Below are 22,313 nucleotides of genomic sequence, written 5' to 3'. Positions count from 1 at the left end.
TTTTGCATGATTGCATGACATGTCCTTAAGAATATCTGATAAACATTTTTTTTTTATTAGGCTACTGATCTGATACATGGTATTTTTAGAATCTAAAAGAAATAGAAAAAATCAACTGAACTGAACCGAAAAACCGTGATATGAACCGAACAGTGGATTTTGTGAACCGTTCCACCCCTAATATATATAGATAGATAGATAGATAGATAGATAGATATAGCTACTGTTTAGTGGGAATAAACTTCAACAATCTCACAGAAAGACCAGGTTAGTGCTTTCAAATCTCTAGACTTCATTTACCTTTCAAAATAATATGTGAAAAAATTAATTCATGAAGGAAAATGATCCGTACATTTTGTTGCCATGGTAATCCCTTGTCATCTCTTATTATCACTGCTTCTTCATACAAGCATTTAATTTTTATGAATTGCAGATTTTATTTACATTCACTCTAGACACCTTCAGAGGTTTAGTACTGTTTTTTTTAAAGAAGAAAATTTGGTAAAAAAGCGAAGATTACTGCAAAGTTTGTGCCTTTGTCAAGCTTCAATTGAATCAACAGGGTTATAGGGTTAGCAATTGTAAATAGCATATTTGGCAAATTGGTAAACAAATTACCAGAAAATGCCCTTACAAAAAAGCGTATGTACAAATTTGTGACATTTTGTAGTGACTCATTAGTAACTCATACTTTCCCCCTTGATAACTGGATGTAAAGGGCACTAATCACTAATTTTACTCATTGAGAAAGGGTTGAGTTCAGCCAAATGTTGAAGAAAAATGTATTCCTTTACAATGCATTTTTTTTTCCTGTACAACTTTCCAGGAAACATGGAGAACCTCACAGCAAGAGACAGTTACCGCACAGATTTTAGGGGTGGTCTCTGTGTGCATTCTTCCATCAGTCATCCTGCAATCCGGCCTTAGTTCCTGGTCTCTCGGCCTACTAATGGCCGGGTGCTTTGGCTGTTGATATCATCTCCTGCCTTCTCGACAGACAGAATGGAAGTGAGTTCCACATAGTCCTCACAGAGCAACTTTTTTATTCTGGGGCCACCTTTACTAATCACAACATGATTTTCCACCACTAAAAATGACAGACAGGGCAAATAAACTCATCAACATAATATTCACAGCCAGGATGCAATACCAGAGCTCTGTCTGTATAGAACGCTACCTTGCAGTCGTACATCCTGTGCGGTACCTCAGGTATAAACCCTTGCAGTACAGGATGACACAACACAAATAAATGAAGAAACATGTTTACCAATTTGATGACACACACAGACAATTTACAAAGCATCAATTTGATCCCACATGTGACGCATGTAGAAAAAGAGCTGGAAAGAGAGAAATGGGCTACAGAAGATTACAGCACAATGGAAACTGTGTTGTAAGCACAATTGACTGATGAAGTTATTGAAGTCGGCAATATGTTAGTGGTATTGAAAAATAACCTAAAACTTATTTTGAATGAGTGATTCAGATATTATTGCAGACATCTGTCAGACATTTTTCAGTAGAATTCCATTGCTGAGGCAACAGCCTTGACGCTGGTTGACTTTCTATCAGCTGATGTCATTCACATTCACTGCAACAGGAAATAAACTATGACACATTTAGAATATTTTTGTTTACAACTTTGAAAAGGTTTATAGGCTACTGACGCTTTTTATTTTCAATAAAATCGCACAAATGCATTTGATTATATTTCCATTGAAGTTCTAAAAGGACAACAGAGTGCAGTTACATACAAGGTAATTCATGTTCATCTTTATTTCACTTTGATAATTTCAGCTTTACATTTGAGAAAAAAAATAGTAAAGGCGTGTAAGCTTTGGATGAGGCAGATATGTCAAACCACAGTTAAGTAGTCAATATTAGGCCAGAGTAGTGTGTATCAAGGAGCCAGAGAAGGTGTTTAGGCTCTGGATGTTCCCACATAGCCGCCTGCCAGTTACCAGCTCAACATAGACCTGGCCTCCCTGCTGAAGCGACAACAGTACTGTCTGGGAGCTGCTATCTTCTGAGTCCTCTCTGTTATCTTCCCAAATGGATGCAACCACTTCCCCATTTCTCATGAGTTGCACCTTGTAGTACATCTTCTCACCTTTCCCACCCAACTTGGAATAGACCGAGAAGGAGAAGGAGTACAGTCCGGAACGAGGAGCTGTGAATATACCTGGAACAAATAGCATTTTTCAATTGAATTTGTACCAGGCACGTCTGCACTTTCACAGATACAAATGTCAGTTGGGGGTAAATGGAGGAGTAATGCCAATAAACTTAGTAGCATTTAATGAATGTGTAAGGTAATCTAACCAAATACTAAAGCAGCTAATTTCACTACTTGTATGTGGTTAGTTGGTAAGTTGCTAGTAATACAGTACAATATATGTAGGGCACTTACCCAGGGAAGGGTTATATCCACTTCCATGGTTGAGGGTGATGTTATCATAAGGAATAGGGTTGTTTCTGGTGAAAGGTCCAAAGCAGTTTGTTCTGGAGCTCATGGAGGCTGTGAATGCAACCCTCAACCCTCCTGAGACAAAAGCCAGCCAACAGAGAAAGAAAACCACGCTTGCATGTTATTAATGTCAGGTGTGCTTTCAACATTGTTCAAAATTACCCCATTTTCTGACCTGGCTCCAGAGCTCTGAATCACCACCCACATCTCAGATCTGTTCAACAATTCAAATAGGTCTGGGGTTGTGCCCATGAACTGCTATTCCGAGAAACGGCTTATCAGACCTCAGTAGGTGGGATTAAGAATGGGGACTTCATGCGAACATGTATCATAGACTGTATGACATTCCTACATATATCTTGCTACATTTTTGTAAAAATGGCAAGTGGGGATAAAATCGAAGCAGGTTCAAATGTAGTTTTAAGTCAATTTAATTACTTAAGACTACTTTACAACTCTTAAATAGACTTTTTTTTATCAATATGAAAAAAACAAACCGATCCAAACTACTACTGCAGGTTTTTGTGTCAACTGAAAATAGTTTATGATTGCTACTCGCTTCTGATTGGTCCGAGCAAAATAAAACAAAGGAAACCTCTCTCTGAAAAAAAATGGGCTAAGACACATAATGCAGATCAATTACAAATAATAATACTGTATGACGTGAAACAAAAAGTTAATTCAATCTGACAATCTGGCAAGATTTTTTTAATCCATGAAAGCTTATTGAAAGTTGAAAAAAACACAAACTTTCAGACTAAAATTGGAAATTATTATTGTTGCCAAGGTGTGATGATTTTCGGTCAACATCCAATTTATATCTAAGTATAGGCAGTCCCTAAAACAAACAGACTCAGACTTTTGTAATGGTGTGGACTGTTTCTACCAGTGTTTAGTATTCAGACTACCTATGACTTCAAGGAGGCTGTCACCCAGCTGGGACATGCTTGTAGACAGGTCCATCATTCTCACAAAGATTTGATCCTCCACTTCTTGGAGCTCAGGGGCGGCACAGCAGCAGCCTCGCTGGCGCATGAATGTACACTCACAGTCCCACTTTCTGCACGGCAGCTCCCCCTCCCACGCTTCTACAAACATGGAAGGAAAAGACTCTTATCTTATACTTACTTATATATATATATATAGTCCTTCATCCTAAACAACCACATAGGTCATTTGTCACACATCCATCCAGCCGATCTATTCCCTATGCAGATGATGTCGCTTTTAATACGTCACTTGACTTTGTAGTGCATGTGATTTACATAATTCACCCTTGTTCTTAAGTGTGGTTCTTCACACTGTTATTTCATGCAGTTGTTTAATGTAATGAGTTCTGCATGTAAGCCTGACAGTCCCGGGATCGTGGTCTCTTTAAATAATATGTGTGCGTGATGATGTTGGGACCCATGTTTGGGTTACGTAATAGTGCCATCTTGGTTGTTTTCTTTTGAGTTTTTTTTCACTAAATAAAGGAGACACATTCGTGCGCTCTATGTGAGAAATTTGACTTTTGCGATTCAATTCAATTACTACAACTTCGTCTTTGCTGCTGTCTAGTAACTACAACTACTGGTCGCTGCTGCTTTAAATGTAAATATGGGTTGTAATAACCTACTTGTACAAACGACCTATGGGATTGTTTTGAGGAAGAATTATCTCTGGTGATTTGCATTTAGTTGGATGAAAACTGCAAAACAAAACACAGGACTTTTATCCTGGGGACTGGTGTTCATGTCCCAGTAGTACTAAGCCTAACCACAACTTTTATCTAACCCTAACAATGTTGTTTTGATGCCTAGCCCTAACCATCATCTTTTGTCCCCTAAAAGGAAGTTTTGCTGAATTCCTGAATTCCTTTTGTAAGACCTCTTACAAATTGTTGTGCATACCTTTCGTACAATATCCTTTGAACCTGTTGATGAGAATGCGTTGACCTGTACATCAAAATAGGATTTAAACGAGACCTCACTGGGAGAATTTGTAATAATACTATACAAAATGTAGTTGGCACAATATGATGTTCCTATTCTCTTTTTTCCACTGTACTATTGACTGGACAGCTCACATCTTTGTCACCGATTCACATTGCACGACAAACCCCCTTCTAACCAACATGCCTTGTTAACCCTTGATCGTCTTTCACCATGTAAAGTTGTAAAATAGTTGTATAACCGTTTACCTGCTGCTACTCGAAGGCTGCTGATGGGGTTCTCCGCTCTCACGCTGTCCCACAGCAGGCCCAAGACGAACAGACTGCATGCTATAGCTCTCATCTCACAACACAAGGAAATGTCTGCAGACAGGGTCATTTGTAAAAATTAACATCAGTAGAAAAGCACAAGATGTATTTTTTTTACACTGGTAAACACTGTTTTTTGCATCTTAACTGTAAAACTAGTTTCAATTAAGTTAATATCCAAATTAAAAATGAACTTTTTTTAGAAAAACTCTTTCCACACAAGCTAGAAAAAGAGAGGGACCAAAATACAGTGGTTTTAATGTTTTAGCAAAAGCCGGTATACACCTGCCACAACATGAAAATTGAGAAGTGGCTTTGTATTTGCATCATTACCGTAAAAAAATCTTGACTCACTGCAGTTCAGCACCGAATCTCCTCTTCCAGGCAAAATATTATATTCCAGTGTCCAGTGCAATGAAAATGAAAGGTAAAATACACAAATACTGACGACCTTTGTTCTTGCAGGAATATGCACAATGACTTGTAGGAGACAACTGGTTACTTTTCACGTCACTTTTATTTCCAAGTGGGTGGAGGGAACAGTCAACAGTCAACCCTGTGCTCCACAGGCTAGGTGTGACCTGTGAGGGCAGGTTTCAGTAGGGACCATCCTGATCCCCAGTGTATATAAAAAATCTCCTAAAGATTGTATCTTACAGAAGCTGTGTGTATAAGTTGGTTATTAGGTCGGAGGTGTCAGGTTGGCTGATAGGCTCTCTTAGTTTGTTGTCTAGGATAAGCCTGCTGCATTATCCTTCTGCATCTATTGGAAACTGATGAAACCAGATCAAAGAAGGCCCTGGTTTAGTTTAGATTGGTGTATCCGATAGAGTGTCCTTCTGTCAATCATGGCTGGACTACGAGAGGGCAGTTTGAAAGTGTTGAGTCATAACCTCACTTGTCTCACAATGTAGGTTAGTGAGTTTAAATTATGACTCCCTGTGACACTCTTTGTGTCTTTGTTCTCAAAGTATAACGATTCTCTTCATAACAGTGTACAACCTAATTTATTTTCTCAAACTTGAACTTGAAATAATGCAGACCCGCAATGGTTTGTTTGTCTTGTCTGTTATACAAGTTGAATCCATTCTTATTTGTGTCACATAACTGTGCTTAAAGCTGCAATAATCAATACTTTTATATAGTAATGTCCAAATGAAGCTTCATGAACCATTTTCATTATTTTCTAAATCTATTAGATGGGGCTCTCTGTTCAACAAAGGGTTGAAAACACTCTGAATTACCATTTATTGAGCCCTTTTCTTTAAACCAAGCGCTCCATCTAGTGGGCTCAACAAATGTAACTAGTGGTTCATGAGGCTTTATTTGGACATCACTACTTTTATAAGGATAATACAGAAGCCCTGAAAGGCAAGGTGAAAAAAAACTAAATTTATACCTTTGAGGCTTAATCAGGCTGTTTTGTGAGCGAGCCTGACGCACACAACATAAAGAAAAGTGAAGGGAAGTTTTTAATATTGCCTTTCACGGCTTCAGTAGGATCAGATAACTACATGTAATGAAAGGTTCTGGATGTTGTGATGCACTCAAATATAATTATCACCTTATTATACCATTCCCCTGTGGAGCTTTTTAGCACCTTTGAACTAATTGTTTTAGATTTACTGTACTTTAATTCACTCTCACCACTTTCGTTTGAATTGTTTCTAGATGCCGCGGGACGCCGTTCTCAGTGAAAAGCTCTAAAAATCAGCACTACACTAGTTGTCCACCACCAAATGACAAACGCAGTTAATAATTAAATATTAACAATGAATTAGTGAACAAAGTGGAGAGTGAATATATACTGTAAATAGGAAGGCTGCTCCAAATCCGCTGCATGTAAAATTCCCCAAGTGAATTTTTTAAGATGTTATTATGTCAATGTTGTGTTTACAGCTGTGGTCCCAAAAGCAGTTTGAGCAGGTTTAAACGTCTTAAGATTGACAGGATGTTTTACCAAATAAAACAGCAGTGAATTTGAATAGATGAAGAAGTTTTTTCAAAACACAAAAGATTACTCACAACTGTGTTTTATATGGTATTCATTTCTTGGATTATTTATTCATTATGACTCATTATGAGGTTTTAGTGAATCATGAGTGGAGCCTGGCGATCCACAGAATACAGGTCGTTATGGAATTCAATGGCACTGTCCACACAAAACCCAGGTGATGCTTATCAGCTCAGGCCCATAGTTTGAGATACGACAGAGGTAAGTTATCTTTAAACATAAGCACCATGCAACGATTCCTATGAATCCTCCATAAATGCCATCAGTGTCACATTACAAGGAGGGGCCAGGTAGAAGGATGAATGAATGCTGAGTGTTTATTCTTCTGGAAAGGCTCTTTATACTGGGAAACTGTATCCCAGCTATTACTGAAAATCAACAGGTGTTAGGTGAGGATAAGTAGCTTTAATCGTCATTGCTGTAAAGCCACTCCGTTTTTTTCAATTGACATGTAGCCTATTGTATAAGCTCAATGAAGCTCTTTGTAAGTAAAAAAAAAAATCACTTCTTAAGTGAGTTATTGGTAGTATGGTTGTGATAGACAAGTATGTGCAGTATGTGTCATAACACACTGATTCAATTGTACAATTACTCAGATATCAACCAGCACTGAGTCTGTTAAAGCAAATGTCATGGTCTAAAACTTGATTTTGAGGGCATTGTAATGTATACTCTTACAATATTTTTCCCAAATACTGCATATTCAAGTTAGTTTTTTATTCTATTATGATGCTACAATGCTGCATGCATGAAGCAGAACGTACAATGTGATGATAATAATAATATGTATCCATGTAAAACCATCAAGTTGGTGCATTTTCAGGTGCCTATTTTGATTTTTTACATTTATTTATCTTAAATGAAATTTTCAGTCCTTCATTCTGGGAGAAAAGCAGCATTCTCTATTGATCTTTGAACAAAATAAAACAGCATGAAAGAATTATAAATGTATCCTGAACTGTAGCTTCATCAGTATAGTATAATCCTGTGTTATCTACTGCTTGTTGTATTTTTTTTCACTTGTAAATATACATTTCATTTAATGATATAAATACAATTCATGACAAGAATAATCATGGGCACTGTAGCAAAATATTCATGTAGCAAAAAGGCACTGTGCAATAAAGTGATAAGCCTAGCAAATGAAGTTAGACAAAGTAAGATATACTATATAATTGTATATCAGAGCATTCACGCTAGAAACTATGTCAATACTTAGGCAAAGTGTTAATATAGTACAAAGCAGAGTTAAAGTAGTTTATATAAAGCATTATTGTTTACGAGTACAGTTTCATCTTTTGGTCCCTGTAGAATCATTAGAAATATACAGAGCACCATAAGTTGTTCATGCTACGACCCTTTAAACATTCCTGTACTGACTACAGCTAAGTATTTTTATTATCCTTGGATTATTTTCATGAAATAATTTCCTTTAAGTTACTCATCCTGGTTGTCCCTTATGAAAACACTTAGGAAACTCAAAATAATGAATGCTAGTTCCACAATAAATATAAATAAATTGATGTTGTTTTTAAACACCCCTACTCAAAGTTATTGAAATAATGTTTTCATTATCTGTCAGCAGAATTATGCTTCCTTCACTTTTTCATCATAAGTGCCGCTGCCCTTGTAAGCTCCCACATAGCCGCTGGTGTCTGGGATGTCGTCACGCCCGGCCTTTCCTTTTCCTTTGCCTGACTCATCGAATCGCTCCTTGTGAGCTCCAGTGTACTTGGTGGTATCGGTCAATCTGTCCACTGCTGCTGCCTTAGTCACTTTCTAAAAACAGTAGAAGATATATGTGTATATATTTTTAAAGCAGTTATTTCACTCCTTTCTTCATTCAGATAACAGACACACACACACACACACACACACACACACACACACACACACACACACACATTTTTCCATCTTCTTATTTTTAGTTTGTTCCCAAAATAAAGTGCTTTATTGTAAGCAATGTCCAAATGAAGCTTCATGAACCCATTTTCATTATTTTCTGAGTCCACTAGATGGAGCTCTCTGTTCAACAAAGGGTTTAAAACACACTGAATTACCATTCATTTAGAGGTCCATCTAGCGGGCTCAACAAACACAACTAGTGGTTCATGAGGCTTCATTTGGAAATCACTACAATAAAGCACTTTATTTTGGTCATGGCTCATAGACCAGAGGCCCGTTCCATGAAGCAAGCTTACCTAATAAGCCAGGCTTATTGTTGATTATGTTCAATGAAGGAGATTCAACATTGTTGGAGCTCAGATACTATAGCAACTCAGGCTAACAGCCAGGTTAACAGTTGCTTAACCCAAGTTTCTGTAAAACTTACCCAAATAGATTGCGATGATTTCTTTCTGCTGAACTGCCATATTATGTGGCCTTATTAACCTGGATGCTAAAAGGTCAGAATGTGGAGGTTGGAACTGATGAAATACTCACAGTGATTCCGACGTTGGTAGGCTCCTTACCAACAATCAGACCATAGAGCTGCTGAAGCGACTCTTCTTTGCTTTTTCCTTTAAAACGTTTGGGAGCCAACTCTGTCACGGCCTGGTTGAACTGCTCAAATGTGATTACACGAGCAGACTTGGCCCTGAGGAAACACACAGTGCTGTCAAATGTTTTAAGTGGAAAATCATCCAAACAATAGCCTGTGCCTTTATTTGCATATTAATATAATGCCATGGGTCTAGCAGAGAGGGGTTCCGGTAGATATGGCAGTGATATTATTAGACATTCTTTACATTAAAAAGCATCAAGCACTGGAAATTGAAATAGACATGCATATTTAACACATTCATCTAGAAAGCTAAGTTAAATTAGCCACTGATAGACACTTCTGAGAAAAGTGACCATACTGAAAGACTTGCTGCATGTGGTAAGCTGCACTGTAGCTGTCGTCATTGTGCCCCAAAAGGAATCTGTTGGCAATATTGAAATAATTTTGTCTTTTACCTATACAAGTTGCAAGGCTCAGTGCTAGTTTGTCAGTCAGTCAGTCCATCACTTTAATCCAGACTGAAATTGTATCCATGCATGGTTCCAAGAGGATCAATCATTTGGTGACCCCCTTACTTTTCCTCTGCACCATCACAAGGTTAACATTTTGTTTCTTTAGAGAAGTGGATTGCCATGAAATTTGATGCATATCTCCAGTTTGTCCAGGGGATGAAATTACTTTGGTGATCTCCTGACTTTACCTCTAGCATCATGTTGTCATCAAATCAGAATTTTAATTAGTTCCATGCTTTGGTTTATGACCAAACACCTGCAAGACTAATGACTTTCCCATCAGCCTCAGCCGTATTTAACTAAGAACTATGTTTAGTGGAAATGAGCATGCTGAGATAAACTGAAATGAATTTGTCAATGATTACTGACTCAATGGTTTTGCACAGTTCATATTGGTTCATATACGTTTGCTTTTCTTGGCTCTTTGTTACACTGTGGCTGTGTTGTATAATGTTTTAGCTTTGAAAAGTTGACCTGAATGAAATCTTACTTGACTTTGCTGAAAACTATGTCAACATCTGTAGTAGTGACGTTCTTGCCGTCGATTATGTTGCAGTCCTTGCAGAGCTTAGCAAAGTTCTTGCCATTCATCTCCTTCCCTCTTGCCTTAGTGTCTCCATGGATGGCAAACTTCTGGAAGGACATCTCCACCTCTTTTAAAGACACTGAGCCCTCCGCCATACTAACATATACACAAACACATATACATTATCAAACTTATAATGTTCAACATATCAGCTTAATATTCACATATGGTTGCATTGCCCTAAACCGTAATGAAAGCCCTTCAAAGAGTCATGGCACTATGCCTTTACTTTGGTTGATGTTCATTCACTTTCTATCCTTGTGAGGACATTTAGTGAAATGAAAGAACACAGATTCATAATGACTCTATTAGCTGATTGACGGTCAGCCTGCCAAGAAATGTCTGCATTCATGATCAGTCTAAGTGAGTGTTTCCTCTTGCAGAGTGTCTCATACACACATGCTGATACATACTATCAAATCCATCATGTTTGTGTTACTCGGGCTGCTCTCAGGCCAATTTAATTCAATCAGCTCAATTTTACAATGGCTGCTGTGCTGTTCAATGTACATTGACTGAACAAACATTTTCCTTGTCTTTCTTTTCTTCTCTACTTATTTTCACAGACACACAAACACACACAGACACACCTTGTCCATAACCTGTTACTGTTTGCCAAACAGCTATACATTCAGGAAGGTTGGGAATTAACAGTGACATGATAACAAAAATAATTTTAAGGCAGAAATCAGAAAAAAACTAGACCTTTTGTTTAAAGAAAGGCAATTGTTCCATAATATTTCTTACACAAAGAAATGCATTGAAATGTATATAAAGTGCATTTAAGTGCACCTTTTCATGGAGGCTTACGGGAGCAGCTTGCTTTTAATTTCATGTTCCTTTCGGGGACACTTAATGGTGGGCGAGTGGATAAAAAGACAACAGTTGAGAATTGGTTCAGGCAATAAACCATAAAATATAAAGCACATAAATGTCACTGGACCAGTGTTACATGTCTGCATGTAATTTTTGAAAAGAACATTGAATCTTTTTCTATAAAATATGTTAAAAAGTCCACATAAATATTACAAATTATTTATCATTACTGTCACTACTACATAAGACATCTAGTTATGGCAGGTGTTTAACATCTGCTTAGACACATTTCTTCTGCTGTTTCTATTCCATGTGTCGTAGTAGGTGCTAATGCATGAAACAATGATGCTGACAAAGAGAGTAGAGTGTACCTGCTGCCGTAAATGGAAGGATACTGTGACAATATTCAGGAAAATCCTGATTTGCGTACAGCTGCTTGACTTCGTCTTCTTCCCCCTTTTTTCTTCTTCTTCTTTCTTCTCTGCCTCTCCTCCTTCCTGCCACTCCCAGGCTTTCTCACAATGACGACAGAGATAGAGAGATATAGAGAGGCATGAGGAGAGAGGAAAGGGGGAGGGAGGAGGGAGAGAGCACCGACCAGCACAGCCAATGACATCATGAGCACTCATCCTCTCTTGTATCTATTCCCGCTCCTTGCCTCTGTGCATGAACTCGCCTCAGTGGAAAGCGTTATCATATTGTGTTTATTTCAGTTCATTGCTGTGATCATATGTGCTAAATATCTTCTGATATTTCATCTTAAGTCCCTGTTTTGAGGCAGGTGGTCAATCTATAAAAAAATAGTATTCCCTTCATTCTGCCCCCTATAACACCAAACTCAACTCACAGCTGTTACATGTCCTCTCAGCGTTGTTCTCCCACTCTCTTGCTTGCTCTCTTTTTTCTCTCTTACTGTCATAATAACAAGAGCCCTCTTGTCTGGACAAAGATGAGAACAGCCCTTCAAAGGACAAAGAGTACTGACTACGTAAAGCTGACACATTACAGGAAAGATTATCCCAGCACACAGCTTCATGTCAATCAAATTGAATATCAGTCCTTGAAAACCGAGCAGGCCTATGTATGACACAGCTGCTCTACAGTGCTCATGTTACACAATATAGTTATTGTACTTTTTTTCCGCAGTGTTGCTCAAAAATGGATATTAAGCAACCAATCATGTTGACATTAGTTTGACCTTGATTCAGTTTTTTTAATTGTAATCACTTGTAATTTTATACTGGATAAATGTGCTAATATTTTTGTCCAGGGACTGCAGGAAAAAATCAGAATCAGAATCAGAATGCCTTTTCTTGTCACTAAACACAGTACAATGAGATTAAAAGCAGCTACTACTCAGTACAGACGAACAAGATATAAAATGTAATAAATAGTGCAAAAGACGAAACAAAGGTACAGAGTTCCGTGGCGCTGTATAAATATATATTAAAACAATAAAGGATTCCTTTATACAATATATTGCACATAAAGAAGATTCAAAAATATGAAAAACAGTACTGAATATTGCACATATTGAAAACAAATTGCACAATAGGTGGATATTGGGAAGTCCGGAGGAACGGGGGTTAAAAGTCAGTATGAAGTCAGTGCATGTATGAGTTCAGGGTGGTTATGGCTTTGGGAAAGAAACTGTTCTTGAGTCTGTTTGTCTTTGTGCTGATGTATTTGAAGCGCCTCCCTGAGGTGGCAAGGTTGAGCAGGACAGATGCAGGATGGGAGCTGTCCTTGATGATGTTTTTCGCCCTGCTGAGGCACCGGGAGGAGTAAATGTCCATCAGAGAGCGGAGAGGGCAGCTGATGATCTTCTGTGCTGCCTCAACTACCCTCTGAAGCCTCTCTCTGTCTGCCATGGTGCAGCTGCTGTACCATGCTGTAATGCAGTATGTCCGCAGGTTCTCAATGGACGAGCGGTAGAAGGTCAGCAGAAGGTTGGAGTCCAGGTTATTTTTATGTTTATGTTTATAGTATTCTCTACTGTTCAAAAAACACATTCATTTTCTCTTAATGTCTGTTTGAATATATCTGTATTTAGATCCCTCTGTCTGAAACATTCCATTTTAGTGCCTGTCTCTTAAAGTCCCCCTCAAAAAGCCCAGTCTGCTCTGATTGGTCAATTTTTCTGGGTCTCTGCTTCCCTTCACCATCAGTGCAGTTGTAGAATGACTCTAACGGCTCTGTAGCAGCACTTTCTACCCATATATAATATAGTTGGGACATCAGAACTTTACAGAAGTCCTGATGGCTCGTTTAAAGACTCTTCTTTGTAGATTTAGCAGCCTGATACTTTCACAGTCTTTACATAGCACTTCAAACTGCTTTATCATGTGCATGATCCAGCAAGACTAATAGTAATAATTATAAACATTATATTACATATTTTCATACAAATATACATATGTTCACTCTGATTCAGTCGTACCAAATAATAAAGCTCCTGTTTCCTGATGGAACTGTACCTCAGTTCTTTAGAACATAAATGGCTATTTAAAAGTAAATATGGCAGTCATCAAAGGTGAATTTTAGTAGTATATTAAGAGGGTGAAGCCATAAGACAGTTTAGTTCATTAAAAGTGTTCAAAGGAGGTATAAGCAGGCCCTCTAGTGGCTGTTTATAACAGACAGTATCCAAATTCTAGTATTAAGCATGAAAAATATAATCAGTGATTTCAAGAGCAGATCATCCTTTAACATGATTCAACATTTCTCTCTTATGAATAAAGCTCAGACTCTACAATTATATTTATGACACTATTTTCAAATCAATTCAATTCAATTTATGGCGCCAAATCATAACACATAGACACAACACAACATAGACACAACAATTCCTGGTGTACGGTGGCAACGAAAACCTTCCCTATAAAAGGCAGGAACGTTGGACAGACCCAGCTCTGTGGAGGACGGCCGTTTGTCTTGACACTAGTTAATAACCTTCTCTGAAGTCATTTAGATATAACCGCCCACTGATGGTCATGCAAATTTGTTTCTTGCCCACACACTATAAAGCTACAGAGGTTATAGGTATAATGTACGATACATATGTATACCCCTATACATATGGGGGCATACATATGTATCATATATATACCGTATAATTTAAGAGTTGTGTTACAATGTATAACTTGCAAAGGAATATGAAGGGGAATTGCATTGCCTAAAGCTGTAGGACTTCAAAATTGGCATTCTTCAGGAAGCACACAATCACAGCAATGTAATATACATACTTTGTACATCTCTATCAATAATTTTAGACAAAGTAACAAAACTGAGACATCCCATTAACACCCATCTGTCACACAAGTATAATCAGTAGTCATAACTCTCTCACACACACACACACACACACACACACACACACACACACACACACACACACACACACACACACACACACACCACACACACACACACACACACACACACACACACACACACACACACACACACACACACACACTCACACACACACACACACACACACACACACACACAAAGATGAGAAACGATACGATACAATATTCTTTATTGTCCCACAGGGAAATTTGTCTTGGGCTCTGAGCCACTGCATCACACAACATACTTATCAACACTGTCACAATACACACTCAATAAATAAATGTGCTTAAATTCACATGTTGAGTGTGAGACGTTAGTACTTAAGGAGATAAGGACAGGACGCCAGTCTATCACAGGGCACATAGAGACAAACAAACATTCACAACTAAGGGCAATTTAGAGTCATCAATCAACCTAACACATGCTTGTCTTTGGACCACATAGACATGGGGAGAACATGCAATCTCTAACAGAAGGGCCCCAGTTGGGGTTTAAACCAGGAACCATCTCACTGTGAGGCAACAGTGCTAACCACCACTCCACTGTGCCACCTAAAAGGCATGAAATAAATAATAGTCATATACCTCTTGTTGGCATTTAGTATTTTAATGGAAGATGGGATAAATTAATTTTCAGTTTAAGCTGGAATTTAGAATTCAGAATCTGTGCCTCCCAGAGTTTGAAGAAGATGAAAATTAGATATGTTTCCATTTATTAGTAGACTTGTTACTCCTATGTTTACCAAATTGTGATAAAACATGGAATAAAAAGGATAAAAGAAATATAATTTACTGAGATTTTGTTGCATACTGTTGTGTAGTGGACAGTCAAACAATTGATATATTTTAATACCAGTATTGTCCTCTGTCACTGTTCAGGCTTTCAATGTGCTCTGATGGGTACCAACATAGTGACACTGGTACTCTGTGTTCTGTTTACACGATAAACAGAACAAGTTGTTTTGACTCCATGCACCATCATGAAACTCAATGCTCAGTCACTCGTGGAAATGTGAAGGGTACGAAGTATCACCCTATTGTAAATACTAACTAGTACAGCAAATATCTCACTCATGATGAATGCTGGTTAGGGAGAAAGTAAAGTAAATAAAAAGATGATAAAGCTAATGCCTGAACAAATTACTGTCTTGTTTCTGAGTTGAATGTGTTACACAACTGGCAAACACTTTGTGCTGACATTAGGTGTTATGATGAATGTTGTATTATATAAAAAATAAAATAAAATAAAATAAATATTAAAAGGTTCCTGCTATTACAGACCGCAGTATCAGGGGGCAATATATTTTCAGTTAAACGTCAATACAAGTGATGGAATGCGTTAACAATTATTTAAAGGAAGTGAGGTTCAAGGACAACAACACACTTCTTTCTCACTAATATAGGTTCTACTCTACTACTTTTTCTGAGTTCTCATGACCCTTCCTCCATTCCTCCAAACTCCATTCTTTTTCTCCATTCTTGCCTCTTCACTCTCAGTAGTGCACCACAGTGACTCAGCAGTTATTATTGCCTCACAACAAGAAGGTCCTGGACTTGCGTTAACCGGAATCTTATTGAAGCATAGCCCCATCCTGAGTTCCCAGACATAACAGCCACACAAAAACTCTTATTCCCTCCATCAGGTGTAACTGAGCAAAAAATCCACTACTCCAACTTTGCCCTCTTTCTCTGTGTCAGCCGCTCATTCATCCCCTTTCATTCATTGGAGAAAAGCGGAGCAATTATTGGAGCGATACGCAGTTCCCATGAGGCTGTGCTCCGACCATTCTATATTAATTTATGAACAAAAAAACAATTAAATAGTTGGCCATTTTATATTTGTGGTCATGAAAGTTATGTAACGTCTGGATAAAAATAATTAGATCAAGATAGGAGGCTAAACAAAAATCAGTAGGGAGCAGAGGGAGTAGAGTCCGACACTGTAGCAACCATGAGAGAGATGTAGAGAAACAACAAGTGTTATTGGTTGGACTCTCTGTATCTACGTTTTTTTAGAGATCCTGGCGATTTTCACAGGACCGTTCTTGATTCTGAAGAGTATTAACTCAATAGGCCGGTCTTGAACATCACATGGCTGTGCAGGGCAGTCTGAGCTTGAGCCAACACAGCCTCAGCTGGCCGGGAGGTTAGTGAATGGAACTTTAATTATTCACTTAGCCTTGAAAAGTGTTTTTTGCTGACAACTTGACCTCACACCTGAAATTCCTGCTTGTTAAGCAGATTCAGTCATGTTTGCTGCCTCGGTACTTTCACTCCAATTCTGGGAAAAGGGTTCTATGGGAAGTCGCCACCCTATGTTTACAGTATAAACAAAGCCTTCTCTTTATATATCAACAGAGAACAGCATTTACGCTGGTTTGAAAAGGAGCTGTGGGGTCACAAGAGCCTGTGGTTGGACTCTCTGGACCAGAACAGACGTTGACACAAATTTACTATTCTGATCCTGAGTTTGTCCCATATTAGTCTCATCGAGCATCATCATGGCTGAGTCTGGTTTCCCTCTACCACCAGATGATTACTGTCCCCTGTGCGTTGATGGGCTGAGAGACCCAGTCACCATCCCATGTGGTGATACCTACTGCCTGGAGTGCATCAAGATCTACTGGGACCAGTTTGACCACATGGGTGTGTACAACTGCCCACAGTGTCGTGCAACCTTCACACCGCGGCCTGTGCTGAGACGTAATCTGCCGGACGTGAACCAGGAGCCACGGCGCCAGCTCCCGGAGCTCACTCCCTTCCCCGACATGCAACGTGAATCCTTCTGCGATTTCTGCGTCGGTCGTCGCAACAGGGCCGTTAAGTCGTGCCTCATGTGCCTAGCCTACTACTGCGAAACGCACGTCAAGCCGCATTATGAGTCGTCCACCTTCAAGAGACACAAGCTGGTGGATGAGACGGGCCACCTGGACAGGAAGATCTGCCCCCAGCATGAGAAAGGCCTGGAGCTGTTCTGTCGCTCTGACCAGATGTGCGTCTGTGTGCTGTGTACCGTGAGAGAGCATCGCGGTCACAACATAACCTCAGCAGAGGAAGAGCGCATTGAAAAACAAGTGAGTTGGAATTGCTTGGAAGTCAATATTTGACTCTGCTGATAAATTGACCTGGTGTATGGACTGAAAAAGCTGCATGAAAGAAATTTAAACTCCCTGATTATATTCAAAGCAGTGTGTTGTAGATTTAATAGGCCGGTCTCCTTTTTTTTCAGTTTCATTAATATTGAATGTTGAAGTAGAAATCAAAAATGATCCGAAATGCCATGGATAAGACTTGGATCTTATTCTCAACTGATTGACCAAAGCCTGTCTTCTTATTGTCATGCTCTTCCACAGAAAGTACTGGTTGTCACCCAGTCTGAAGTTCAGTACATCATACAGGAGAGGATGAAGGAGCTGCAGGAGCTAAGACATAATGTGGATGTTCTCAAAGTAAGATCAAACATTTCCTAATAAATCACAAATAATGGCTGTTTACCAGCGCTAAATATTTTTCTAATGGCTGTAGATGGAGGGAGAAAATAGGCAGATGGAAGAATCAAAACTTGATTTAAAGCAATTCTAACCTTTCTGGCATTTTTACAATTTTCTTTTGTAATCTTAAAATGCCCCTAAAAAGCGTATGGCACACTAAAATGTAAAATAAATCCAAAATGATTTGCTGAGCTTCCTGCCTGTCATCCGTCGCAGTAAGACTTGTTTTAAGTTCAGATAGAATCTAAAAAAAATAATTGCCATCATCTGTTGGTGGTATCAAATATCACACCCCGCCCTTTCCTAAAACCTCTCAACAAACTGGTTCTCCCTTTTAGAGTGGTGCCCAGCGAGCACAGGCAGAAAGTGATAAGACCTTCCACGAAATGCTGCAGGCGGTGGAGCGCTGGAAGGCTGAAATACATCAGATGATAATGGCCAACATGCAAGCAGCGATGTCGCAGGCTGAGGGCTACGTGGACCGGCTGGAGCAGGAGATCATGGAGCTGCAGCGCAGAGATGCAGAGCTAAGGCAGATCCTTGAAACAGAAGACAACATTCACTTTCTGCAGGTGCTGAAAGAGCATTCAGGGCTGCAAGAAATATTAAAATTCACAACTTAATTATTGTCAAGTTACATCTCATTGAAGCTAAATTTACTTAATTAATGTTGTCTACCATTGTTGTGATTTGCATGTACACTTGAATCTATCTTTTCTTATTTAGACAAGATTAGACAGTACCTACATGCAGTTCAGCAAATACAGGATCAATTGTTTTTCCTGTTTTCTTCACTTTTATTTAAAAAAAAAAAAAAAAAACTTTTCTGGTTGAATAGAACTTTCCAACCCTGTGCGTTCCTCCTGAGGCCATGGTGCCCAAAGTGCTCATCAATCCTCAGTTCTCCTTTGGAGAGATGAGCAAGACAGCCACAGAGATGAAGGAACATCTGGACGACATCTGTAAAAAGGAACTGAGCAAAATCTCCAAGACAGGTTTGTGTCTAGTAGACAATTTTGACAAAATATCTTTACACTCTGAAAACTTTAAGTGGTCGACTAACAGGCTAACGTAATGCTGTATCACTTTCACAGTTAGTGAAACCCCTGTGTACATACTTTTGCCAAGAAATGGAGACAAACGACTCAAGGGTAAGTGTCAACTGAAATATGTTCAATAGCTTAATAGATTTGAATTTTGGGTAGAGAACAAAGCAAGAAAGATAGAAAGTGTTTCAAAGTCCTTTCAAAGTCACCATTATGTAATTCACTTTAGATTTATTGAAAAATAAACAATAATGCAAAATGTATTACAAAATAACATGTGTCCATGTTTTCATATCCAAACAGTTCCTTCTAGAGTTGATTTTCAGGAGCCAAAAAACAGAGCAGACTTCTTGAGATGTGAGTACACAAAGTGACTACTTTGACATATTTTGTCTGTTATGGGGGAAAACGAGTGATGGAAAGTGAGTGGATGAATTTTTTTTTTCTATCAGTGAGATGATTTGTGTCGTCTGTATGGCTGTCTTTCCCCAGACTCCTCCAAGATGTCTTTTGATCCAAACACAGTCTATAAAGAGCTGATACTGTCGGACGGGAACCAGAGGGTCACACGGAAGAAAACAGTCCAGTTTCACCCAGATCATCCAGAGCGCTTTGATGGCTTCTCGCAGGTACTGTGTAAAGAGCATCTGACTGGTTTTAGGTTTTACTGGGAGGCAGAGTGGAGCGGGGAATTTTCCATCGGGGTGGCCTACAAGAGCATCAGCCGAAAAGGGAAGAACTCACACAGCCTGCTGGGCTACAATGACAAGTCTTGGAGTCTACTCTGCTCAGACTCAGGCTACTCTGCCTGGCACAACAAAGTAGACCGGGACCTTCCTGAAGCCCCCAGGGCCACACGAATTGGTGTGTACCTGGATTATGCAGGCAACACTGTGGCGTATTACTCAGTATCAGAGACTATGGAGCTCATCCACAGATTTAAAGCTCAGTTCAGTGAACCTTTGTATGCTGGTTTTGGTGTAGGCTCCTCTGTTACCCTCTGCCAGTTAAAACATAAACCCAAGCCGTACTAAGATTTAATGTGAAGGGTATAGAACTCACAGGTACTTTTAAAGGGGACATATTGTGAAAGACTCTTTTTCAGTGCCTGCAAATCCACAAATTGTAAATTACACAACCACTCAGTTTTTGAAAAAATGTGGTTCAACAAACCACTCAGATTTGACTCGCCTTTCTATGTCACATCTGTCCCCATCTGAGAATCGTCATCCCTGGCCTGAGAACTGCCTTTGCCAAGATGCACCAATTTTTTCTTGCAAGCCAATCAGGGCAGACTGGGCTTTTTATAGAAACAGAGCATTAAATGGAGCATTTCAGACAGAGGGTGAATACAGTGTTAGTGTTGTTACTATTTCACGTTTTATTAGTATCGGTACTTTGTAAACTTTGTGCGACAGTGGGGCAGCGTGTCTGTAAGCAGCTTCTCTCTGCTTCATCACTGCCTGCAGCCAGAGTTGGCGTGGTTTCATAGAGACAGACAGTCACAGAGAAAGACATGGCTGAAAGTGGCATGAGTGTGAGTGTTTTAATTAATAAAAAAATAAAAATAGTTGAAATCGTTCCAAATTCTGTCATCTAATATTTTATCACATTATTATGATGATGTTTTATTTTTCCGCTGTTGTGTCATTTCAGTATCCGTATTGATATATTTTAGGCAGGAATTGGACCAAGGTCATTCATTTGGTATTGTGACACAACTAATACAGGTATATTCAGACAGACAGTATGAGAGGGGATGTTTGTTTGTTTGTGTGTAAAAACAAAACATCTATGTTGTAAATATTCAAGATTTTATTTTCTCAACAAGACCAACTTTCACAATTAAGGTGTGAAGCAATACCATGCCTTAATAATATTTGATAACAAAGCAACATATACTTATATATATATATATACTGTACATACATATACATATATCAAGTGTAATATATTTCATATCATAGTGATCCATATTTAAGACAAATATTGTACACCAATGATGAAATAGCAATTTAACTACTGCATCCATGTACCTGTCTAGTGGCTCATTTTTATTTCAGTTATTTGTTATATCTTAGCATCTAGGATGAATGCCTTAAATACATGGGGTTGACACATTTCAAACACACAGATATCAGCTATAGACAATTGCATTTCCTGTGCAGTTTCCCCACCCAAAAGACATAAATGATAGGTGGTACAAAACCTGTCGTGACAAATTAACAGGTATTTACAGTTGCCACTGTATAAAAAATGGGGTCTAGTATTGTTTCCTTCGAGGATACAAGAACCGTCACTTGGAGCAGATACACAGTTGTATAGACCAAATTAATCAAAATGATATTAAAAGCCCTTTTCTTCTTGCTGTCACACCTTTGTTTGTTCCTCTGCACCTCCCCTGGTGCAGGGTGTTTCAGAGCTCTGAGAACTGAAAAACAGCAGAAAACCATCAACAGCAGCAAGAACAGTAACAAAGCTGCCATTGATAAGAAAAACGTACCATGTAAACTGTCAGTAACATCAACAATGGACAGCAAAATTGCTGTCAGCCAAGAAACACAGCAACAGGCCACCTTGTACCTCAAAGGTTTACACCTGAGGAATATCACAGGGTGGACAGTTGCAAGGTATTGTTCCAGGCAAATGTAGCTCTGCACCAGGGGACGCATAGTAAGGAACAATAAACTCAAGAACGTATATAGGTTTATGAGGAATGGGTGTGATAGGCTGAGTTCCAGGAGAAACACAATGCCTAGGAGACTGAGAAGGATCTCAGCCACAATCTGGTTTAGAGGGATAAAATCAGAAGCAATCTTATTTTGCCGTCCCTTAACTATTAACCACAGGACGTAGCCATTGGTGGATAGGGCAAAGAGAACATTAACTATGTATGCAACTCCTGCCAGAATTTCCACCAGGCTGGATATGGTATCTTCTTCAGGTGACATCCATGGTGGAGCCATAGCTGTATGGTTGATGGTAGAAACGTTCATTTTTATCCTGATAAAAACACAGTAATGAACACGGGATGCTGAATAGATTCTTGGTATCGATTTAAAGTTACAGTCACAGTACTGCACTGTCAATCCCATTCTGTAAATGTTTAATTCATAATCTGTCAATACATCACATAAACTATGGTACACAAATGCTGTATAGTGCAAAATACAGAAATCATTAATAGCATTTTTATTTCTCATAAATTACATTTTCAAAATTGTTAATTTGTAAGAGAATACATTCTGCACCATGCAACATCTATTTTCTTTTTTTAAGA

At 38.8% G+C, this 22,313-nt stretch overlaps 2 protein-coding genes across 3 annotated transcripts; one reads left to right on the top strand and one right to left on the bottom strand.

Annotated features, from left to right (window-relative positions):
• Positions 1-7,011: 7,011 nt before the first annotated feature.
• On the bottom strand, positions 7,012-11,652 carry tppp2 (tubulin polymerization-promoting protein family member 2). 2 transcript variants are annotated; one of them, XM_083937691.1, is made up of 4 exons: positions 11,512-11,652; positions 10,229-10,420; positions 9,166-9,319; positions 7,012-8,502 (listed from the first exon to the last, which is right to left on the bottom strand). In XM_083937691.1, the coding sequence occupies exons 2-4, from the start codon at positions 10,417-10,419 to the stop codon at positions 8,311-8,313; spliced, it is 537 nt and encodes a 178-aa protein (XP_083793817.1). In that variant the 5' UTR covers position 10,420; positions 11,512-11,652; the 3' UTR covers positions 7,012-8,310. The 2 variants fall into 2 exon arrangements, with proteins under 2 accessions (XP_083793817.1, XP_083793816.1); XM_083937690.1 differs by lacking the exon at positions 11,512-11,652 and adding an exon at positions 11,117-11,165.
• A 5,243-nt stretch (positions 11,653-16,895) lies between these two features.
• Positions 16,896-22,279, top strand: ftr84 (finTRIM family, member 84). The gene is made up of 7 exons (XM_083923902.1): positions 16,896-17,570; positions 17,850-17,945; positions 18,326-18,559; positions 18,826-18,982; positions 19,082-19,138; positions 19,337-19,390; positions 19,526-22,279. Exons 1-7 carry the CDS (start codon positions 16,998-17,000, stop codon positions 20,065-20,067), a joined length of 1,713 nt encoding a protein of 570 aa, XP_083780028.1. The 5' UTR covers positions 16,896-16,997; the 3' UTR covers positions 20,068-22,279.
• Positions 22,280-22,313: the final 34 nt, after the last annotated feature.

This window comes from Echiichthys vipera (assembly GCF_963691815.1).
Source record: "Echiichthys vipera genome assembly, chromosome: 2".
NCBI classification, from domain to species: domain Eukaryota; kingdom Metazoa; phylum Chordata; class Actinopteri; order Perciformes; family Trachinidae; genus Echiichthys; species Echiichthys vipera.
This window is presented reverse-complemented; position numbering and strand designations above follow the sequence as displayed.